The sequence below is a fragment of the Marmota monax genome, unplaced genomic scaffold (assembly GCF_021218885.2).
Source record: "Marmota monax isolate L192 unplaced genomic scaffold, Marmota_monax_Labrador192_F-V1.1 WCK01_AAM20220418_F8-fsc00935, whole genome shotgun sequence".
Classification (NCBI taxonomy): Eukaryota; Metazoa; Chordata; class Mammalia; order Rodentia; family Sciuridae; genus Marmota; species Marmota monax.
This window is the reverse complement of record NW_026692762.1, coordinates 77,540-98,656: the sequence shown is the minus strand read 5'-3', so window position 1 is coordinate 98,656 and position 21,117 is coordinate 77,540. Positions and strand designations below refer to the sequence as shown.

Here is a 21,117-nt window from a genome sequence, read left to right as displayed (position 1 = left end):
TTTGTTTTGTTGGCATGGTCTTTGCAAAGAATGCTTTAAAAAATACTCACGATTTCATAAAATACACAAGGCAGAGTATTTTTCCCATCTCTCATAAGAAAATTCTTTGAATAATATGGGCCAGATGTAACAGCCGAATCGAGTACAGCTAAACCACATTGAAATAAGGGGGAAAATCAACATTAGAAACGCAAATAAATAAAATAAAATGTAACAAAAAGTTATGCTTAAATAACTTCCACATCAACCTATTTATAGTTCTATTTATAGTAATAAAGAAGACATTTTTAAAAGGAATGATATTTCTGAAACAATTTTATGGAAAAGAAAATATTTGAGCCCTTTCTTATTTAGAAACAGATTATATATCAAGTTCGTACAATTGGCAATGGTGGGCCATCTGAAACTTTTTCCATAGACCATGTTCTCTATAGTGGTTAAATCCCCAGACCAGTCTACTGTATTATAATAATAAGTACATTATTATAATAAGCATGACAGCTTAATGTAAAAACACTGAATTATAATCAGAAGTCATGCATTCCAGTCCCAGTTCTTCAACTTACTAATATTTTGTAACTTCAAGAAATTGGTTTTTAAATTTATTTTTAATGTATTATTTAGGGTATATAACAAGATACATACATATACGGTACTGAAAATGTGAAATAATTAGTACAGATAAGCAAATTAACATATCCATCACCTTCCATAGTTACCTTTTTTCATGTGGAAAGAGCACCTAAGATCTATTCTCTTCAATTTTTCAACATACAATATATTAACTATAGTCCTCCATGAATACATTAATTAGATCTCTAAGTTTACCCTACAACACTGAAAATCTGTACCCTTTTACCTATATCTCCCCATTTCCTTCCCCTTGAGCAAACTGTTCAACCTCTTTACAAAGCTATTTCTGTACCTGTAAAATACAAATACTAATCCATGCTTATCTTCAGAAATTTTTATCAAATTACATTGTTTATTCCTTCAGTAAACATCTACTAAGTACTAGTAGTAGGCATTTGATATTTTGAGGTTCACTTACATTTATCCTAATAAGATCCAGATTTTCCTTTAGGAAACCTCTATTGGAAACCACATATATTCTATTTTTAGATGTGGGTGAGCTTTGTTCTCACCCACAGATCCAGGGGTGACCTGTGACTTAAGCCAAAGCATATTCCATTCCCCAGATACACAGATCAGGGTTTCAGTGATGGGTATGTTACCATTCAGAAATAATGATACCCAAAAGTCCATTAGTTTATTTCTGGGAAAGAGCAACCAAAAGAAATTCATCTAAAAATGTGACAATGTGGTGTAAATCTAAAACAGGTCAGGCAAGGTCGTGTTCCTTTTGAAAGCTTCTAGACACTGCATTCTTTGAATTATGACTCTTTCCTCTAACTCAAAGCTGGCAGGATAATATATTCCAATCTTTCCCTGACTCTGACCTTCCTGCTTCCCTTGTAACTATGTCAGGCCCACCAAGATTTCCAAGATAATCTTCCCACTTTGAGATCCTTAATTTAACCATATCATCCAAGCCCCTCAACCACATAAGGTAATATTCGTAGGCTTTGGGAATTCGGACACAGACATCTGAGGTGCCAACAGTCTGTCTACCATAGATATTATTAAATCTGCAATTGTCATTACTATTATGAAAACTGCAATTCTTTGAATATACTTCAGGGAGCAGCAGAAATAAGACTTTTATTTCAGAGGGAAAGAACTACCCAAGATAGAAGTTAAAACAATGAAGAAACACCATATCTAAATCTCAAAAAGTATACTGGCTGAAAATGCAAGCTTTGTATTTCTATAATACATAAACCAAAAATATAAGCTTATGGAATCAAATGTATACTATAAAATGATAAAAATCATGGGCATAAAAGATACTACAGTAGCTCTCTCTAGAGAGGCAAATATACAGGGGCATCAAATATACCTATGACATGGTCATATGGATATTTATTATATTCTCTGTACATTTCCATATGTTTGGATTATTTTGTAATTTAAATAAATACTATTATTAAATTTAAATAATGGAAATAAATATGTTTTGAATCTCAAATCTTACTTGTTTATCTCTTCATTCTAGGTAAGATCAAGTTCCAGAAACATTCTACAAAACTCACCTACTTTTAAATGCTAATTTAGAAAACAGATTAGTTATAGGGTGGTTATTCTTATCAGTATTCTTAATGTTCTTTCAGAGTATTTCAAATATGATTTAATTTATATTTGGATGAGCTTTGCTTCAAATGCTAGATTTAGAATAAGGAGATTCAGATTCTAGATTCTTTTTTTAAAATTTGTTTTTATTCTAATTTGTTATATATGATAGCAGAAGCATTACAATTCATATTACACATATACAACACAATTTCTCATATCTCTAGTTGTAAATAAAGTATATTCACACCATTCGTGTCTTCATACATGTATTTAGGATAATGATATCCATCTCATTCCACCATCTTTTTTACTCCCATGACCCCTCCCTTATCCTTCCACCTCTTTGCCCTATCTAGGGTTCGTCAAATCCTCCCATGCCCCCCCAACCCCACTATGAATCAGCCTCCTTATATCAGAGAAAACATTCAGCATTTGGTTTTTTGGATTGGCTAACTTCACTTAGCATTATATTCTCCAAGGCCATCCATTTATCTGCAAATGCCATGATTTTATTCTCTTTTGTTGCTCAGTAATGTTCCATTGTGTGTGTGTGTGTGTGTATATGTATGTATGTATGTATATATATATATATATATATATATATATATATATATATCACATTTTCTTTATATACTCATCTACTGAGGGGCATCTAGGTTGGTTCCACAGTTTAGCTATTGTGAATTGTGCTGCTATAAACACTGATGTGGCTGTGCTCCATTAGTATGCTGTTTTTGATTCTAGACTAATTTCTGCTGCTAACTAGCTTCATAATTTTAATCAAGTCTATTTTAATTATTTGCCCAATTTCCTCATATAACTCAAGAGGATAGATTACATGCAAATGTCTTTTCAATTATAACACTATAAATCAGAAGAATACTGCCACAAATACTTAACTCATACAAATCAATGACACACCCAACCAAGAACTTAAAAAATTCTAATAAAACATATTTTCCTTTCACAAAATTTTTTTCTTCAAGATCCCTTAGATATTCCTATCAATATTAAAAACTTGTCCAGATAGTATGACCTGACATATTTTTAAAGTATTATACTTACCCAACACCTCAAAAAGAAGTACAGTTTTCTGTGCATGTTCACACCAATACTTCATGCTTTCAATAACTGCAGAAATAATTCTTAGAGAATTATTTTTTTCCTTAAACTGTAACCGACATGAGGCTTCCTTTTGAAAAATAAAAACATAACATTAGAAAAATCTTTCTATTTCTCTTCATATACTTTTACCTTCTATGTAAAGATTCTAGGTCTTTATAAGTAAATATGTAAAAAGAACTACTAAAAGTTTCAATACAATTACTTCCCCAAATTAAAACCATCATTAGTATATTATAGAAGGATAAACCAGGATGCACTCAGAGGCAATCAAGAAGAGAATCATTTATACAGCACTCATCCACTCATTCATTTGTTAATTCATTCAATAAGCATCATGTGCCACATCCTGTGATAGACCTGTGAGTAAAACACTTTCTCCAATGTGCTCCACACAAGGAGGTGAATCAGACACATTCACTGATTCACTTCAAAAGTGTTAACTGGGCACCTACCGTGTGCCAAACATAGCTTTTAAGGAAGCAATAATGAACAAAACTAACAAGATATCAGCCTTCACATATTTTATAATCTAAAAGGGGATTCATACAATAGATAAATACATAACAGAACATTAAGAATTGATATATTCTATGTATTTTTAAAAAACAAGATAAAAGGACAAAGAGAGAGATTATTATTTTTAGTGGATGGTGAAGTGGGGCAGAGAGAATAGCAAGTGTAAAGACCCTAAGGTAGAAATGTGTTTAGCATTTTTACAGATCAAACTAAGAATACAATGTAAGATACTAATTTTTAAGGGTGGGGACAATTTTTTTTGAAAGGAGTTAGATTTATTTATATTCAACCATTGCAAGTGTCTGACAAAAGAATATAAAATGAATTTTAGTTGCTGTTAAAATTTTCATCATGTTGTGGAGGATGAAACTTGTTAAGTGGTTCAAACAAAGAAACTTACACTTAGGGAAAAATTATAATCACATATTAAGGATCTGTGTGATTAATTTTGTTTGGTTGACACCAAAGTCCAGTATATTTTCTGGGTATAGCCTTAAGTGTTACAAATCTATGTTTTAAATGTAATATGAGCTGTATAATTTTATTATGTTTTATTAGCTTATACTAGCCTAATAAAACCTGACAGTGGAACAAAAGACCCTCCTTAGAGTGATATTTTAATTGTCATAAAAATGTCCTATAGATTAACAGACCAGCTGAGCCCTCATAGTTTCTCAGGGACTAGAGAAATTATGAAAAAAAGGCACTAGTTATTTCTGAGATAAAACACTGGCCACAATTCTCTCCATAATGTTCTTTTCATGTGAATTTGGCAAATACAAAGCCATGAATTACCCTAATTCCAATAAACTATCTTCCAAAAGCTTGCATATGGCTGCATCTCCTCCTGAGTTCTATCTCCTAGCAGACAGCACCTCTCTCCATGGACTGCTTCTTCCTGGACCTCATCTTCCCAGCTCAGGTGGGGTGGGGACAATTTTGTCAGGATGAGTTTTGTAAGAACACCTGATGGGACTCTTTTTAAAAAAATACAATTACTTTGCCCCTTTTCTTCCTCCTAACAACAATTCTAATAAAACTACAGTTGAAGATTAATGTCACTGTTACTAAGTTGACTATGTCATATCATTTATGTACAAGGAATCATAAAGTTGAGAATCACTATAAAACATGCTATATTGGTCTCATGCTATACTGGTTTCCAGAGAGTCTCTTTTCTTTCGAAAAGCAGAATTTACCCTGATGGCTTACTGAAAAGACTGTTTTTACAGATATATGGACTAAAACAAACTTAAGCACCCAAAGACTAACAATAGTATGAAATTATTACCACTCCCAGGCTGAAAGAACAAGGAAAGAAATAAAATTATCCAATCCATGAAAGCTAGACTCCTGAAAAGACTATGTCATGTAGGGACACAGCCACTTCCATCAGTACAACATTTAAGTAGGGAGAAAAATGGGAAAACACAACCTCTCCACCCACCCTTTGATGTCCTCCCAATGACTCCCATTGGGCGATCTTTAGCAAAAGCCAGCAGGTAAAAGAATCCCAGGATGAGGTACTATGTAGATGATTCAGCCTTCTAAGGTACAGAGAAGAAGAGATAAAGAATCCAATGGGCCAGGGGAGTGAGAAAGGGAAGAATAACCAGCACACATACTATATAGAAGACATTTATAAAAATAAGTAGAATACTGTGCATAAAGAGAATATGAAGCTGAGGTACAGATATAGAAAATACAAACCAAAGCAGGGATTAATTAGAATGCATGCCATGTTTGTTTGGAGAACTGTGCAGAGTTTGGAATGACTAGCACATTGAAGAATTAGCGGAATGTGAAATACTGAGGTTGGTAAAGTAGAATAGGTCCAGATGATAAAACAAAAATCAGCAAACAATGGCCTGTACTCCAAATCTAATCTTTGATGTTTCTTTACACTTATACTGGAACACTGACATGCCCATTCATTTAAATACTGTCTATGGCTGTGCCAGAGTTGAGTAACATCGTTGTGTAATTGCAACAGAGATAGTGTGGCCCATGAAGCCAAAAATACTTATTATTTGGCCCTTTACAGAAAAATGTTTTTGTTCTCTGTTGGGGAAAAATATGTAAGAATGATAAACAGAGTTGGATAATTTCTGAAAGCAAAGAATAAATTGTTATGCTAATAATCAGTAAGCAGTGAAACACCGAATCCACTAGGAAACTCTGAAGCATTTATGAAAAAGAGCAGTTACCTGCTAAGAAAATATTTTACAAACTAATATTCATCCCTCCAATGGAACTGGATATTTATGCTAATCAAGTAACATATACTAGGGGATTGATTTCAAATATTCTTACATCTATAACTTTCTAAATAGCTATTTACTTCACATTTTAAAAATAAAAATAAGTCATTCATTCATTCTTTAATATTTAAATGTTTACCTTCAGAGTGTTTTCTTCTGGAATATCATCCAACATTTTTTTCTTAAATTGATTTTGTTGAAAATTGGGCTTAAATGTCTGTAATGCACTGTTTTTATCTGGGCCTTTTACTGTGGAGCCAGAAACTTTTGATGAACACATTTGTCTGAGAACCTCAGTTTCTCTGTGATAAGATAAATCAGGAGTTTCAGATACCCTTAATTGTTTCTGTGGTATCTGAGTTCCCAAATTCACTGGAAAAGAATTTTTTCCATCATTTGTCACTAGTTTTGTTGTTTTACATTGAGGTCTAAAGTCATTTTTATCCCAAGTTTTCAAGCTGGTATTTTTGTTGTCATCTCTGTAGATATAATAGGAAAAAAGAAAAAGAAGGGGAAAAGGAAAAACATTTATTTCTTTATACTTTTTTAAAGGCAATCATAAAAATTTTATTTATATGGCAATTCCTAGTTTACAAACTACTTTGTAACTAACTAGTTTGAAATTCCAAACACATCACTGCGACAACTCTACAATAAATTACCTCTCTTTCCCGATGAGGACAAAGAGTCTTAGTGAGGAAATAGTGTACCCAAAGTCATATATCAAGTTACTAACAAGTTTAGAACCAAGAGAAACCTACACCATATATTTTTAAACTATGCCAGCCTTTAAGTGACAGTGGTTGTCTCCAAGTGGAAAGATTTTGCTTATTAATTCTTTATACATTTATTTTTAAATTACTACAAAGTAAATTTTTAAAGTTAAGCCATGGTTTATCAATGATTTTAAATCACAAGCAAAATGAATATACACAGGGTAGACAGCTCTAATTAGATATTTTGTGCTTTTACTGTGTATCTAAAAAGCCATACTAATCAATCTGTTATAGTATTTACTAACTACATTAATCTAAATGGAGTTGTAGCAGTTGATCAGAACATGTTGTTAATGAGGCTAAAATCAGAAGGGTGTTTTCTAAACATTAAAGTTCCAAAGGAAAAAGCTAGTGCAAGTCACAAGTTCTTAATTCTGAATAATTTTCCTGGAAATATCACCAGTATTATTACAAGAAGACAATCAATACAACCCATCTCTTGTTTAAGAAAATAATCCAAAAGAAGGTCTAGATTTTCTAGTAATATAAAAAAATCTAGGTTTTCTAGAACCCGAAGCTTGAATAATTTGGAAAGTACAGTTAAATAAATTAAGTGCAAAATTAAATATGAACAAGATGGAATAAAAAAAATCACAATTAAAAAATTTAAGTTATACCATAAACATTATAATATCCAAGAAAAATATGACTAGGATTATTATTTATTAACTGCCTGACACTCAAGACTTTTTTCCAACAATGATCACCTCCTTTTCCTATGACAACAATTTTGTTACTTTATTTCAGTAGAGAGTACAGAAATACAATTTTGTCTTTCCTCTCTCATGGCTATTCAAATTATTTTTATTATTTATAGTCTAGAAAGATTTCTTTTAGCTTCACAACTATTTAATAGTACATCTAACATTAGCAACATTTTTACTCATTAAGATATTACTAGCTTGGAAACTATCCCTGAGAGAACTACAGTCCTTTCACCTTTGCAGTGGGCCCACACAGAGATGGTGTCTCAGAAGTCAATCCAACTCAGCCATGTCCTCAACACCCCAACCAGACCATAAAGTCCAAGTTGCAGGGGCTTCTAAGCAGGGAAGTAGCAGCATCTCCCCTGAATCATTCTTGTTGAAGAAAATATAGGTCCAGATAGTCAACAAAATCCCCAACAGCAAGCTGTTGCTGAGTCCATATGGATGTGAAAGTAGGACTGGCCACCCACTACCCAGGGCCTGTAGCCCCAGATGTATCATCAGAATATAGTGGATGACCCTAATGGGATATACTTTGTGGCATATTATACATGCACATAACATAATTTAATTCCCCAGTATCTCTATTTTCCTCCCTCCTCCCTCCCCCTGATCCCCTTTCTCTACTCTACTGATCTCCTTTTTAATTTCATGAGCTCCTTCTACCTTTTGTTTTTCTTTTCCTTTTTTCTCTCTAGTTTACACATGAGAGAAAACATGACCCTTTGACTTTCTGAGCATGATTTATTTTGATTAACATAATGCTCCCAAGTTCCATCCATTTCCTGTAAATGATATAATTTCATTCTTCTTTATGGCTGAGTAAAACTCCAGTGTGTACAAATCCCACATTTTCTTTTTCCATTCTTCTGGTGACAGATACCTAAGCTAGTTCCCATAACTTGGCTATTGTGAATTACACTGCTATGAACATGTGTATGCATGTATCACTACAGTATGCTGACTCTAGTTTTTTCGATAAATACTGAGGAAAGGTAGAGTTGGGTAACATGGTAGTTTCTTTTTTTAATATTTATTTTTTGTTGTAGTTGTACACAATACCTCTATTTTATTTATTTATTTTTTATATGGTGCTGAGGATCAAACCCAGGGCCCCACACTTGCCAGGCGAGTGCTCTACCGCTGAGCCAAAACCCCAGTCCATATAGTAGTTTCATTCCCAGTCTTTCGAGGAAACTCCATACTGATTTCCATGGTGATTGTACTAATTTACAATCCCACCAACAGAGTTCCTTTTTCACCATATCCTTGCCAACATTTATTATTTGTGTTTTTGATGATTGCTATTCTAAATAAACCTCCTACACTTTGAATAACCTACTGAACTATACTCAATCACTCACAATTCAGAGTAGCAGAAAATAAAAGCTCCTTAAACTACCATAAAACATCATGAAAAATCAACCAAAAATTCATGTGTATTATTTTAACATTTTCTAAAATTTATACTGTAAATTTTATAATACATACTGTTCTAACATTCTCTAAGAGAATATGTGTAACATATTTAAAAATTATGAAAATTCTGCAAATTGCTGGACATAATTATTGGAGAAGTGAGACTAGAAACCTTAGAGAAGTTAGAACTTAGGTTCAAAGCCAAAATCATTAAAGAGAATGGAAGCTACTGGAGTAGAGAAGCACACTGATACAAAATAAAAGACAACATGCTAGTTTTAAGAGAAAGAAAGTAAAATTCTCTTCTCCCTTCACCAAATGCCTGTAAATGTGGAAACATCTGGTTCACAAGCATTTATTAAGCTTAGGTTACATTACCAGCAATTGCCAAGGAACTGAAAGATCTCAACAGGTTATATATTACAAGAAATACTAGAGTTCTTCAAGTTGAAACAGAAAGATGCTAAAAAGCAATATAAGATTACATATATGAAACTCACTGGCAAAGGTAAATATGTATAGAAAAACAGAGAACAGTCAGCCGTCCGTACTCATAGATCTCCACATCTACAGATTCAACCAACCACAGCTCAAAAATATTTGGAAAAAATAACATCTGTACTGAACAAATACAGACTTTTTCCTTGTCATTATTTCTTAAACAATATAGTATGACAACTATTTACACAGAATTAATATTATATTAGTTTTGTATATAATCTAGAGATGATTTAAAAGTACAATGAGAATGTCCATAGTTACTAACATAGAAATCTCCTAAATGCAATTCTATCTAAAAAATTAGGAAAAGTTAAAGGAGGGGGGAAAGAGGAGGAGAGAGAAAAGACAAAAAGAATAGAAGACAAATTTTAAGTAGACTCACCTCCAACCACTTTGGCTTCTTGCAGTATTTGACTGAATTGATTTAGGAATAGAATCTTGACTTCTCAGGGGATGAGAAACTGAAGGTGGTATTTGGCTTTCAAGGAAATATGTCTTGTTAAATGTAAATAATTTGTTTTCAAATCAATAAATGTAAAACACACACAGAAAAATGGCATCAGACACACATTTATTAGCTTTTATTTTTCTCCACATACCTTGTGTTCATTGTTTTTGTTAAAGGAGCCCACTCTTGATTCATAGCCTCCCAGGCCCAATCTCAATAAGAACACAAACAAAAGTAAAATAGGTAACATTGTTCAAAATAACTAATTCATATTTATTATTTAACTTGGGAAATGTAAAAACTTTAAGAGAAAGGAATCCTTTTCAATAGCACTTTATTGTTGAATTTGCCAATAGCCTTCCTTATTGATTTTCATAGATATCTTTCCTCCCCCTTGTACTGTAAGCAAAAATAATAAATTCTAATATAGAATCTTATACTTTGTAGCATAAAAATTCTAATATTGTTTCTTATACTCTATAACATAAATGCAGTCTATCCCAATTTTTATTCCACCCCACAGCAAGAAATACATCATCATAATCCATAACAGACACATACATAATGTGTGTTAAGAGAGATGAACAGAGGCAAACAAAAAGAGGATAAGAGAACATAACAAAATTTCGCCATCAAATATTATCCTTATTATGTATGTCACACACTGATCTTTTCTATTATACTCTAGTTTCTATTTCTTTTTTTTACAGATTGGTTATATCTCAGCCCAACTCTTGAGGCAAGACAAAAATTTGGAAAACACTGATGTAGTACTTTTCCTTATCCAGTGTAAGATCTTTCTATGACAAATAGTAATCTCAGTCAGAGCTTGAAGAGTTCAGAATTCAGTAAAATGAACATTTCCTTATGAAGTAGTTCATACTTATTAGTTTTCAAGGTCAACATTCATGCTACTTAGAAAAAAATTTAAGTGGTGGTGAACTTTTTTTATTTTTTCCATATTTTTATTGGTACATTATAGTTGTACATAATGGTGAGGTTTATTGTTACATATTCATAAATACATACAATGTAACAACATAATTTGGCTACTATCAATCCCCAATACTTCCCCTTTCCCACTCTTCCTCCTCCTCCATGGTCCCTTTCCTCTTCTCTACTGATTTCCCTTTAATTTTCATGAGATTCCACCCCCACTACATACACATATTCCACACATTATTTTCCTTTTTTCTCTCTAGCTTCCACATGAGAAAAGACAGATGACCCTTAACATACTGAATTGGGTTGGATTTATTTGGCTTAACATAATGTTCTGAAGTTCCATCCATTTCCCTACAAATGGCATAACTTCATTTTTATTTTGTGGATGAATAAAACTTCACTGCATGCATATATACATGCATATATATATTACATTTTCTTAATCCATTCATCCACTGATGAACACCTAGGTGGGTTCCATAATTTGACTATTGTGAATTGTGCTGCTATAAACATGATTATACATGTCTCACTACAGTATGGTAACTGTAATTCTTAAGGAAAAATACTAAGAAATGGTGGTTCCATTCCTAGTCTTTAGAGGAATAGTAGAAATTTTTTTAAATGATAGAGGATGACTAGATAAATGCTGACTTGTGTCTAACCATGTGAATTTCTAATTTTCTATACATAAAAATGGGAATAATAGAAACTTTATACCTCGAATTCCTCTAACATGAAAGAAAAAATCATTTTAGAGCTACATTAAGGTCTATGGGAAAATAATAAATTAACAATACAATTATACATATAATACATTATATTATATATAACATATAATACATATATACACACTGAATATAGTATAATTCTAGTAATATAATATGTATTTTATACATAATATTAGTATATATAATATATATTCTGTACAATATATATTATATATTATTTATGATATATTGTATTATATATAGTATTATATATACTTGTAATATATAACACATATACTTATGTATATAATATATATAACATATATACTTGTATGTTACATATACAAGTATATAGTATATATATATTATATATGCAATACAAGTATATATATATATATATACACATGTATATATACTCACACAAGTATATAAAGATCTTTAAAAATTCTAGTTGCATAATATTCTATTAATAATTTTTAGTATCTATCAAGTTTAAATGTATACAGCCATCTTGCACCAAATATACCTTAAAATGTCTGCCTTTCCAAGCCTTCATCCAGAGGGAAGTACAAAGTTGGCAAACATATCTCCCAGCACTCACCACCACAGCTAACTGGTTTAGAAGCTAAGCCAGGATTTTAGTGGTCTTGCTTAAATGATAAAATGAACCAAAGCCTCCCTTCCCTGCCTCCAGGACTTAATTAAGAGATACAGAAGACAGTCAATCAATTACCTCTAAAAGCTAGAACTAAAAGATTATGTAAACTCCTAGCAATGGCAACTTAGTTCATGGTTCATGTGCTAGTTGAAACTATAAACAAACTGGATAGGAGTGCCTTAGTCCATTTAGGTTGCTAAAACAAAATACCTTTACTGGGTATTTTAGAAATAATAGAAGCTTACTTTTGAACAGTTATGGAGGTTGGGACATCCCATATCAAACACCAATAGATTAGGTATCTGACAGATGGCACCTCTTACATGATAGAAGAAGTAAAAAGCTCCTTCAGAAACATGCACAGTGTGTGTCCCGAATCCCATGCATGAGGGCAAAACCTTCATGACTTAATCACTTTCTACAGACCCCCATCCTTTAATACTACTATCACATTGTTGATTAAGTTTCAATATATGAATTTTCACACCATAGCAGAAAGTAAAGAACCAGCAATTAAGAAAGGCAAAAACAAAAGAAATCAGAACCAAGCACCAAAAATTCCTGGGCTTCTACCCTTCCTAAAATCTAATTTTTTCCTGTGTTCCATGCATACTTATCCCTGTTCCTGAGGCAACTTGAGTTTCTCCATTCTTTATTACCAAATGTACAGATCACAAAAATCTATATCTGTTTGAAAAAGGAAAAAATGTTGCAATGTAGTTTACTACTTCATTAAAACAAATCTAAGATACTCCATTTAAATGCTAAGCAACCCTTGTAGAGAGACACTCACACTCCTGTATCAGAATGATAAAGAAAAGCCAAGATATTTCTGTATTTGGATAGTAAAAGAAGAAAAAAATCTTTCTACTCTCATTATAAAGAAAACGTGCAATTTTCTACAATCCCAGTTCTTGTTTCCTGAAATATTTCACCTTACTCCTTTTCTTACCTGTTGGTATTGGAGGGAAATCATAACTGTCAGAAGCAGTACTGATACCTGGATCATTTTTAAGTGGATTAGATGTTAATGGCTGTCTATTCCTCTTCTTTTGATTGAACAATGGTACAGGCAAACAGCCTACATTGAATATACCAATAAATTAGTACATAACAGAAAATAAATTACTACATAATCAGATCTACTTATAGAATACTTATAATGCACAATTTTAATGTCTACTTCCATATGTTAATATACTTAATATAGGCATATTTCTATGCCCTTGAATTGGTTTTTACATTCTTTTTGAAATCCTAAATAGCTTCATTTATCTCTCTAAAAAGTACTTTTTTGTACTATCTTAACATTGCTTTAACTCCTCCTGTTTGGAAATTATTCCCATTTCTTCTCTCATTCCACTTTCTGTTTTCCTTATTTCTCTCATATGCTTACCTATTACCCTATCAACTGTAGAAAATCCATGGTGTACAACAGAGGTCACTGAACCATGTTTTTCAAAACCCCAATCACTCTTTGGATAATACCAGCACATCTTTTAGGGTATGGTTCTCCAGTTTAGTTTGACTTAGATTTAAACTAGAATTCTGCTTAACCTCAAGTACTAAGACCATAAACCCTTTCTTATAAAATTTTATTTCAACATATTTGGTCTGGAACCCAAAGTCTGCACCCCCAGTGTCTGTAATGATATTTTTATATGTAATTTTGAGAATGCCTTAGAGAGAGATACTATCAAATCCAAACAAAAAAGAAAAAAAAACTAACTCTACTTACTAAGGTAGCAGAAATAGGATCTCAAGTCAGGCCACAAGTCACAATATATAGATTTTAAATCTTATAAGGAAACTCAGAGGAAAAGAAGTCCAAAAAGTTTGCCTATCACTTCCAAGAAACTATCTGGAAGAACCCAGATAGGACCCAAGCTTCCTAAATCTTAGTTCAGATCTCTGGCCACTAGACCATCATCTAGCTATCTGCGATCACTACACTACAGAATACTGACTCTAAAACTTTCTAATGGAATACTAAATTATGTGAGCTCTTCAGTGAGACTACCTAGGTAATAATTATATATTTGGATTACAACTTCAAAGTATAAACATGGGCAATTTCCTTCAACTCTTTGTGCCAATATGACACAAACTGAGATGGAGAATAACATAATGATTAAGATATGAGCCCTAGAGTCACATTCTTAGGTTTACATCCTGGTTCTACCATTTAATAGATTTCTTGTTTAACCATTTTGTGTCTTGGTTTCTTATAGGAAAAACAGGGACAATAATAATAATCTATTTTTAAAGGGTTGGTGGAGGAATTAAATAAATTAATATGAATAATTAAATGTCTAAAAATGTTCACCATAAATAATAGTTATTATTATCTTCATTGTGCATCATATTGATTCTTTGACCTGGTTCTCACCATTTTTGTCCTGTCCTTATATTACCTAATAAGTTAGGAAAATAGAAATAATAGCTCTTAGAAAACATATGTATTTCTGGAAATATTTTTAACAAGTCAGTCACAAATATAACTAAAAATAGATCTATATAGTTGTTTTTATCTTAAAAGCAAAGAACAACTCAAGCACATAGGATCTGCAGAAGAATCAGAGTGAATCTACGTTTTTATTTTACTCCCACCTCTGTCACTAAATACTTTTAGTTGAGTAAGTTTTACTTTACCTCTTTGGACCTAAAAAGAAGCAAGACTCAATGTTTCATCTTTCTTAAAGTTCCTTCCAAAATGTTTCACCTACAAACTACACAAGCTTTAAATGGCATATACAAAATAAAGAAGCTTCAAAAATGAAGTTTTCAATACCTGCTGTACTTCGAGTTGAATTTTCATTTAAGTTTCTCTTCATTTTTTTCTATATCAGTCTATAATCTTCTTTTGCATTCTACATTCACAAAATGAATGTTTGACCAAACCTTCAAAGAAAGAACACTGTAACTCATATTGTAACAAAAATAAATTCCCAGCATATTAATTATGAAAATTATCTTTGAAAGCTACATTGAAATCTGATAATGTAAACATTTTAGGGAGTCCTTTGCTTCTGAATAAGTATTTGCAACAAAACTTATGTTTCCAGCTCTGTTCAAAATAATTATAACCTTGCTTCCTAATATGTGCATATTTTCATATTGTCTATACAATTTACTTCAGAATTAAGGACATACCATAATTCTGAATCAGATAAATGGATTACTGCATTGGCAAACTCACAGGTAGGAAATATAAAGTACAGAACTAGCCATAGGAGACCATAGTCTGTGTTGCACTTCATGACACTATGCTTTGGCTATTAGTTTGAGACTATCAAAGACTAAATCCTCACTTAATAATATTCAAATAAATAAATAAAGATAAATTTCCACTCAGTTTTTGCAATGTCAACAAACGAAGTAAAGGGGTTTTTTCCTGTAATTTTTTTTTCTTTTGCAACGTATTTGCTTTTGTGATTGTTCCAAGTATAGCCTCCTAATATATTTCAATCAAATTCAATAACTACTTGCCCACTGCATGAGTGAAAAGCAAAGATACAAACTTAAAATTAAGATCATTTCGGCTCCAAATTCCCTACCCAATAATACATAGAGACATAAACACCAGTAAGGAATGATGCAAATCGGACTTAGGTAAATATTAACTTCCAAATATCATTGTAAAAATAAAACTTGGGAAACATGAGGTGAGGGACTGCCTCTGCTTTGTTTCTCTATCTTGACTTGAAACTAGATATAATAGACCCTTCTGAAAATACTCTGGGTTCTTCTATTCTAGGAACCAAAACAGAAGTCATGCCACTTTTTCTCAATACAAATTATATCCTAAACACAAAAGGGCGCCTACAAGGGCCATTACATCTTCAAGTGTCGCGATCAAAATAAACTGATTTTTAAAGTGAGAAATCCTCCCCTGGATCACACAATTCCTACTTCCAGTTGGACCTGAGTGGCTTAGTGAAGCGGCTGTGTGGTACGCTTCCGTCCCCAAAGACCGTTGCCTCAGGTAGAAGCCAGAAGGGCAAGTTTGGGCCTCTCCTTGCCGGGAGAGGCGGCGAGGTTCCTGCCCCACCCAGGGGACCTGCAGCGGTTTATAACTAGAGCCAACGCAAGGGTTTCCCCTTCTTGACCGCCCCCACTACAATATTACACACAACTTGAACCCTCAAGTTTCCCCGCCTCGGTCAACCGTCGACGAAAGACCCCAGTCTGCGAGAGCCAACCTTCACGCCTCAGGAAAAAAAAAAAAAGCACAGAAAGTGGGTTATGCGCAGGCGCAAGCGAAACCTACGCAGGCGCACTTGGCTGAGCAGGTGCGCGCGCCACAAGCGCATTGGTGCTGGGGCATCTGACGTTCCTGCCTCTGAGAACAGCGAGCGGGAAGGGCAATGTTGAAACGCTTCTCTCTGAGTTCTCACCCTGTAAGGGGGAATGGCCCTGCCTACCTATGTGGCCCTTTGCCCAGACAGGGAAGGAGGCTGTTGGGGTCACTGGAGAGGCAGAGACAGATGTTCAATCCAGTCATCTTCTGCCTCAGTTGCGTCTGAAAATTATGGCTCCCTCTTTCCTGCACCCCTGGTCATCTCATAGACTTATGGACCCAGGATTAGAATTAGGGGTCTAGAAATAAAACACAAATGGTTGATTGGTTTTCAACAGTGGTGCTAAAATAATTCATTATGGAAGTCACCTTTACAACAAATGGTATTGGTACAAGGTACCCATTTGCAAAAGCATGAAGCTGGACCCCTACTTCACACCATTTGCAAAAATCAACTCAAAATAAATGGAATAACTTAATGTATGCACTAAAACTAGGAAATTTTTATAAGAAAGCATGGATAAAAATCTTTGTGAACTTGGATTAAGTAATGGTTTCTTACACATCAACCCAAAGCATGCCAACCAAAGAAGAAGAGAAAGAAAAGGAGAAGGGGGAGGAGAAAAGTTAAACTTATGTAGACCTGATAAAACTCCTAGAGTTGGTATAAAGATTATTTTAAAATAAAAGTATTTGAGCTAAAGACAATGCAGAAGGAAATCATATATGAAATGCCTTTATCTGACCAAAGAACAGTCACCAGAAAATACAATTACCATTAACTCTCATGTTATGGGGAGACGCCTCAGCACTTTTAAGTCCAAATTTCAAATCAAAAGAGAGCTTTATTTACCTGGCCAGGGACTGTCACCCACCTTGGAGACTCAAGCTCTGTGGGAGGATAGCAGCTTCCTGGTCCATCCAAAGAGAATATAAGGACAAAACCACAACTTAGTAGTGACTTGCTTATCGCCATGTGAGTTAGCCAATCATAGAAATTAATAAGTGGAACCTGTGGGCTCTAGGCAGGACTGGAATTTTCCAGTCAGCAAGCAAGCCAGAAGCTAAAAAAAAAAAAAAAAGCATTAGCTTTGCAGTTCAGTTGCCCACAGTCCTGGGTTCATCAGGTGCTAGACAGTTGCATCCTGAATTTAGGCGGTGTCGGAGGAGTGAGAATCTATTGCAAAGTCATGCAGACCTACAAGGGCATTCACACCCAGGATGTAGCTCACCATGACTACCGACCACCGCTGCATCCTGAGTAGGGTACAATTTGTAGGGTACAAAGTACAGAAAGACAATTTTTATAAGAAAACAGCTTTAATTTCAGTTTCTCAGAAACAGCTCTTCTAACAATTTTTACAGAAGGCAGCAAAATGGAGTCTTAGGCCTATCTATAACAGTTTTTGCTTTATAATTGTCTTATCTCACTTATCAAAATCTTATACCTATAATCTATATTTTTTACTAACCTATAACTTATAATTTACCCTCTTATTGGTTGTATTTATCAGTTCACACCACAACATCTCCCAGAGAGCTTCCTGCAAATTTAGCTGCTATGAAGTTAGACAGCCCAGTCTCATTGGCATCAAAAGCACAATAGAAAACATTCTCTCAATTAATTTGCAGATTCATAATGTACCCTAGTTGGATGTGGAAAATTCAAATAAACCCCAGTTGGAAGTGGAAAAGTTTTCTTACCACTAACCTGACCAAAAATAATTTTTTTGTGTGTTTCAAGTGGCTCTGGAGGCTGAAACAGGAGGATTACAAGTTCAAAGCCAGCCTCAGCAATGGCGAGCACTAAGCAATTCAGTGAAACCCTGTCTCTAAACAAAATACAAAAATATGGCTGGGGATGTGGCTCAGTGATGGAGTGCCCCCCCCAAAAAAGAGGGGGACTATCAAGGAAGTGAAAATGAAGCCAAAATAAAAACAGAATGTTTGCCAATCATATATCTAATAATGGTCTAGTATCCAGAATGAATTAAAAAAAAACTTACATTAAAATTACAACCTATTGTGGGGCTGGGGTTGTGGCTCAGTGGTAGAGAGCTCATCTAGCATGAATGAGGCACTGGGTTAAATCCTCAGTGCCACATAAAAATAAAGATATTGTGTCCACCTAAAAAACTAAAAAATAAAAATATAAAAAAATACAGCCTTTTGAAAACTGAGGAAAGGATTTGAATAGGATTTGAATGTGTGTGTTTTTTTGTGTGTGTGTATGTGTGTGTGTGTGTGTGTAGCCAATAAGCACATGAAAGGATGCTTAACACTGCTAGTCATTATGGAAAATACCACTTCATACTCATTAGAATGGCTAGAATAAAACAGATAAGTCTCATCAAGAATAAGGAGAAATTTCAACCCTAGCATTGTTGGTATGACTATAAAATGGGACAACCACTTTGGGAAACAGTTTGGCAGTTCCTCAAAAAGCAAAATGTAGATTTACCATATAATCTAGCAATTCCATTCCCTCAGGCCAAGAGGGTGTCCGAGGAGGAACTCTCCACTTTCAGGGTGGCCTCTTCCACAGGGACGCTTCAGCCCTCAGGCCAAAGACGGTGTCCCAGGAGGAACTCTCCATTTCCTGGTGGCCTCTTCCACAGAGACCCTTCAGCCCTCAGGCCAAACAGGGTGTCCCAGGAGGAACTCTCCATTTCCAGGTGGCCTCTTCCACAGGGACCCTTCAGCCCTCAGGCGAAAGAGGGTGTCCCAGGAGGAACTCTCCACTTCCGGGTGGCCTCTTCCACAGGGACCCTTCAGCCCTCAGGCCAAAGAGGGTGTCCCAGGAGGAACTCTCCACTTTCCGGGTGGCCTCTTCCACAGGGACCCTTCAGCCCTCAGGCCAAAAGGGTGTCCCAGGAGGAACTCTCCACTTCCCAGGTGGCCTCTTCCACAGGGACCCTTCAGACCTCAGGCCAGGAGGGTGTCCCAGGAGGAACTGTCCACTTTCCGGGTGGCCTCTTAAACTGGGACCCTTCAGCCCTCAGGCCAAGAGGGTGTCCCAGGAGGAACTCTCCACTTTCACGGTGGCCTCTTCCACAGGGACCCTTCAGCCCTCAGGCCAAAGAGGGTGTCCCAGGAGGAACTCTCCATTTCCGGGTGGCCTCTTCCACAGGGACCCTTCAGGCCTCAGGCCAAGAGGGTGTCCCAGGAGGAACTCTCCACTTCCTGGGTGGCCTCTTCCACAGGGAACCTTTAGCCCTCAGGCCAAAGAGGGTGTCCCAGGAGGAACTCTCCACTTTAAGGGTGGCCTCTTCCACAGGGACCCTTCAGCCCTCAGGCCAGGAGGGTGTCCCAGGAGGAACTCTCCACTTCCCAGGTGGCCTCTTCCACAGGGACCCTTCAGCCCTCAGGACAAGAGGGTGTCCCAGGAGGAACTCTCCACTTTCCTGGTGTCCTCTTCCACAGGGACCCTTCAGCCCTCAGGCCAAGGAGGGTGTCCCAGGAGGAACTCTCCATTTCCGGGTGGCCTCTTCCACAGGGACCCTTCAGCCCTCAGGCCAAGAGGGTGTCCCAGGCCAGGAGGGAAAGGCCCCACCCACACAGTTCACTCCCCAGTCACCAGGTGGCATTTGGGCTCAGAGGAGACTGGGCCCTGGCAGACGAGGGGCGCTCCCCCACAGGGCCCAGGGCATACTGACCACTGGCGAGGGAGGGGCGCCACCCACGGGCCCCAGAGGATACCCACTGGGCACTGCTGGGCGAGGGGTGCTCACCCATAGGACCCAGAGGGGTCTGAGCCACGGGCGCTCAGCCTCAGGACACAGAGGACACTGGGGACCATCGGGCGAGGGGCGATCACCCGAGGGCCCCAGAGCTCACCGGTCCCTGGCGCGCCTGGGGGGCTCGCCCCAGAGGCCCGGGCACACCAAGGACCCTCGGGCAAGGAGCGCTCACCAGCAGGGCCCAGAGAGTCCTGGGGACTGGAGGCTGCCACCTGGGGCGCTCACCATATCCAGCAGGCCAGACCCAGCCCTGCCAAAGGGAGGGGCGCTCAACCCTAGGAACTAGGGAAGCCTGGTCCCAGGAGGGCCAGGGTGGCTCCCCTCCACACTCAGGGCCTCAGGGGCCCTGCTGGGTGAGGGGCGCTCACCCCCAGGACCACAGCAGCCTGAGCGCTGGGGGCCGAGGGTGTTCCACCCCCAGGAACCCTGGAGAATGAGCGACCCTGGGAGAGGGGCGCTCACCCAGAGGGCTCAGAACACCGGGGGCACCTTTTGCGGAGGTCCCTTGGCCACAAGTCTCACTTACCTGGGCCAGGGTGGGACAGTGGTCGCCTTCCACAGGGCTCAGCAGGGTCCTCCATGACGGTGGACAGATGTTCCCTGCCAAATCTCCCCCCTCCACCGTCCTGCCAAGGTGGGCATTGCTCCAGATCCAAGGGTCCCACAGGGTTCTTCCCTGGGGCCCATCGAGCCCCCGGTGGTGCGTCCCAGGAGATCCTGACAAGCCTTGGAAATTGGCCGCCGCATCCAGGGGACCTGGGCACCTTGCGCTCATGCAAGGGAGCACAGCCCAATGGTCCAAAAGGACAGAAAATGCC

General features: G+C 36.6%; 1 protein-coding gene across 1 annotated transcript; it reads right to left on the bottom strand.

Annotated features, from left to right (window-relative positions):
* Positions 1-17: 17 nt before the first annotated feature.
* On the bottom strand, positions 18-20,880 carry LOC124094173 (spermatogenesis-associated protein 22). The gene is made up of 7 exons (XM_058580021.1): positions 20,826-20,880; positions 13,212-13,340; positions 10,098-10,158; positions 9,881-9,976; positions 6,235-6,574; positions 3,259-3,385; positions 18-148 (listed from the first exon to the last, which is right to left on the bottom strand). Exons 1-7 carry the CDS (start codon positions 20,878-20,880, stop codon positions 36-38), a joined length of 921 nt encoding a protein of 306 aa, XP_058436004.1. The 3' UTR covers positions 18-35.
* Positions 20,881-21,117: the final 237 nt, after the last annotated feature.

What these genes read in the sequence shown, in the direction of transcription:
- LOC124094173 (XM_058580021.1), bottom strand. Translation starts at nt 20,880, where the DNA reads ATGGAGGACCCTGCTGAGCCCTGTGGAAGGCGACCACTGTCCCACCCT. An exon ending in ACAAAAACAATGAACACAAG is followed by an intron (nt 9,977 to 10,097) that starts GTATGTGGAGAA and finishes TTTCCTTGAAAG; the next exon opens with CCAAATACCACCTTCAGTTT. An exon ending in AGAAGCCAAAGTGGTTGGAG is followed by an intron (nt 6,575 to 9,880) that starts GTGAGTCTACTT and finishes TTATATCTACAG; the next exon opens with AGATGACAACAAAAATACCA.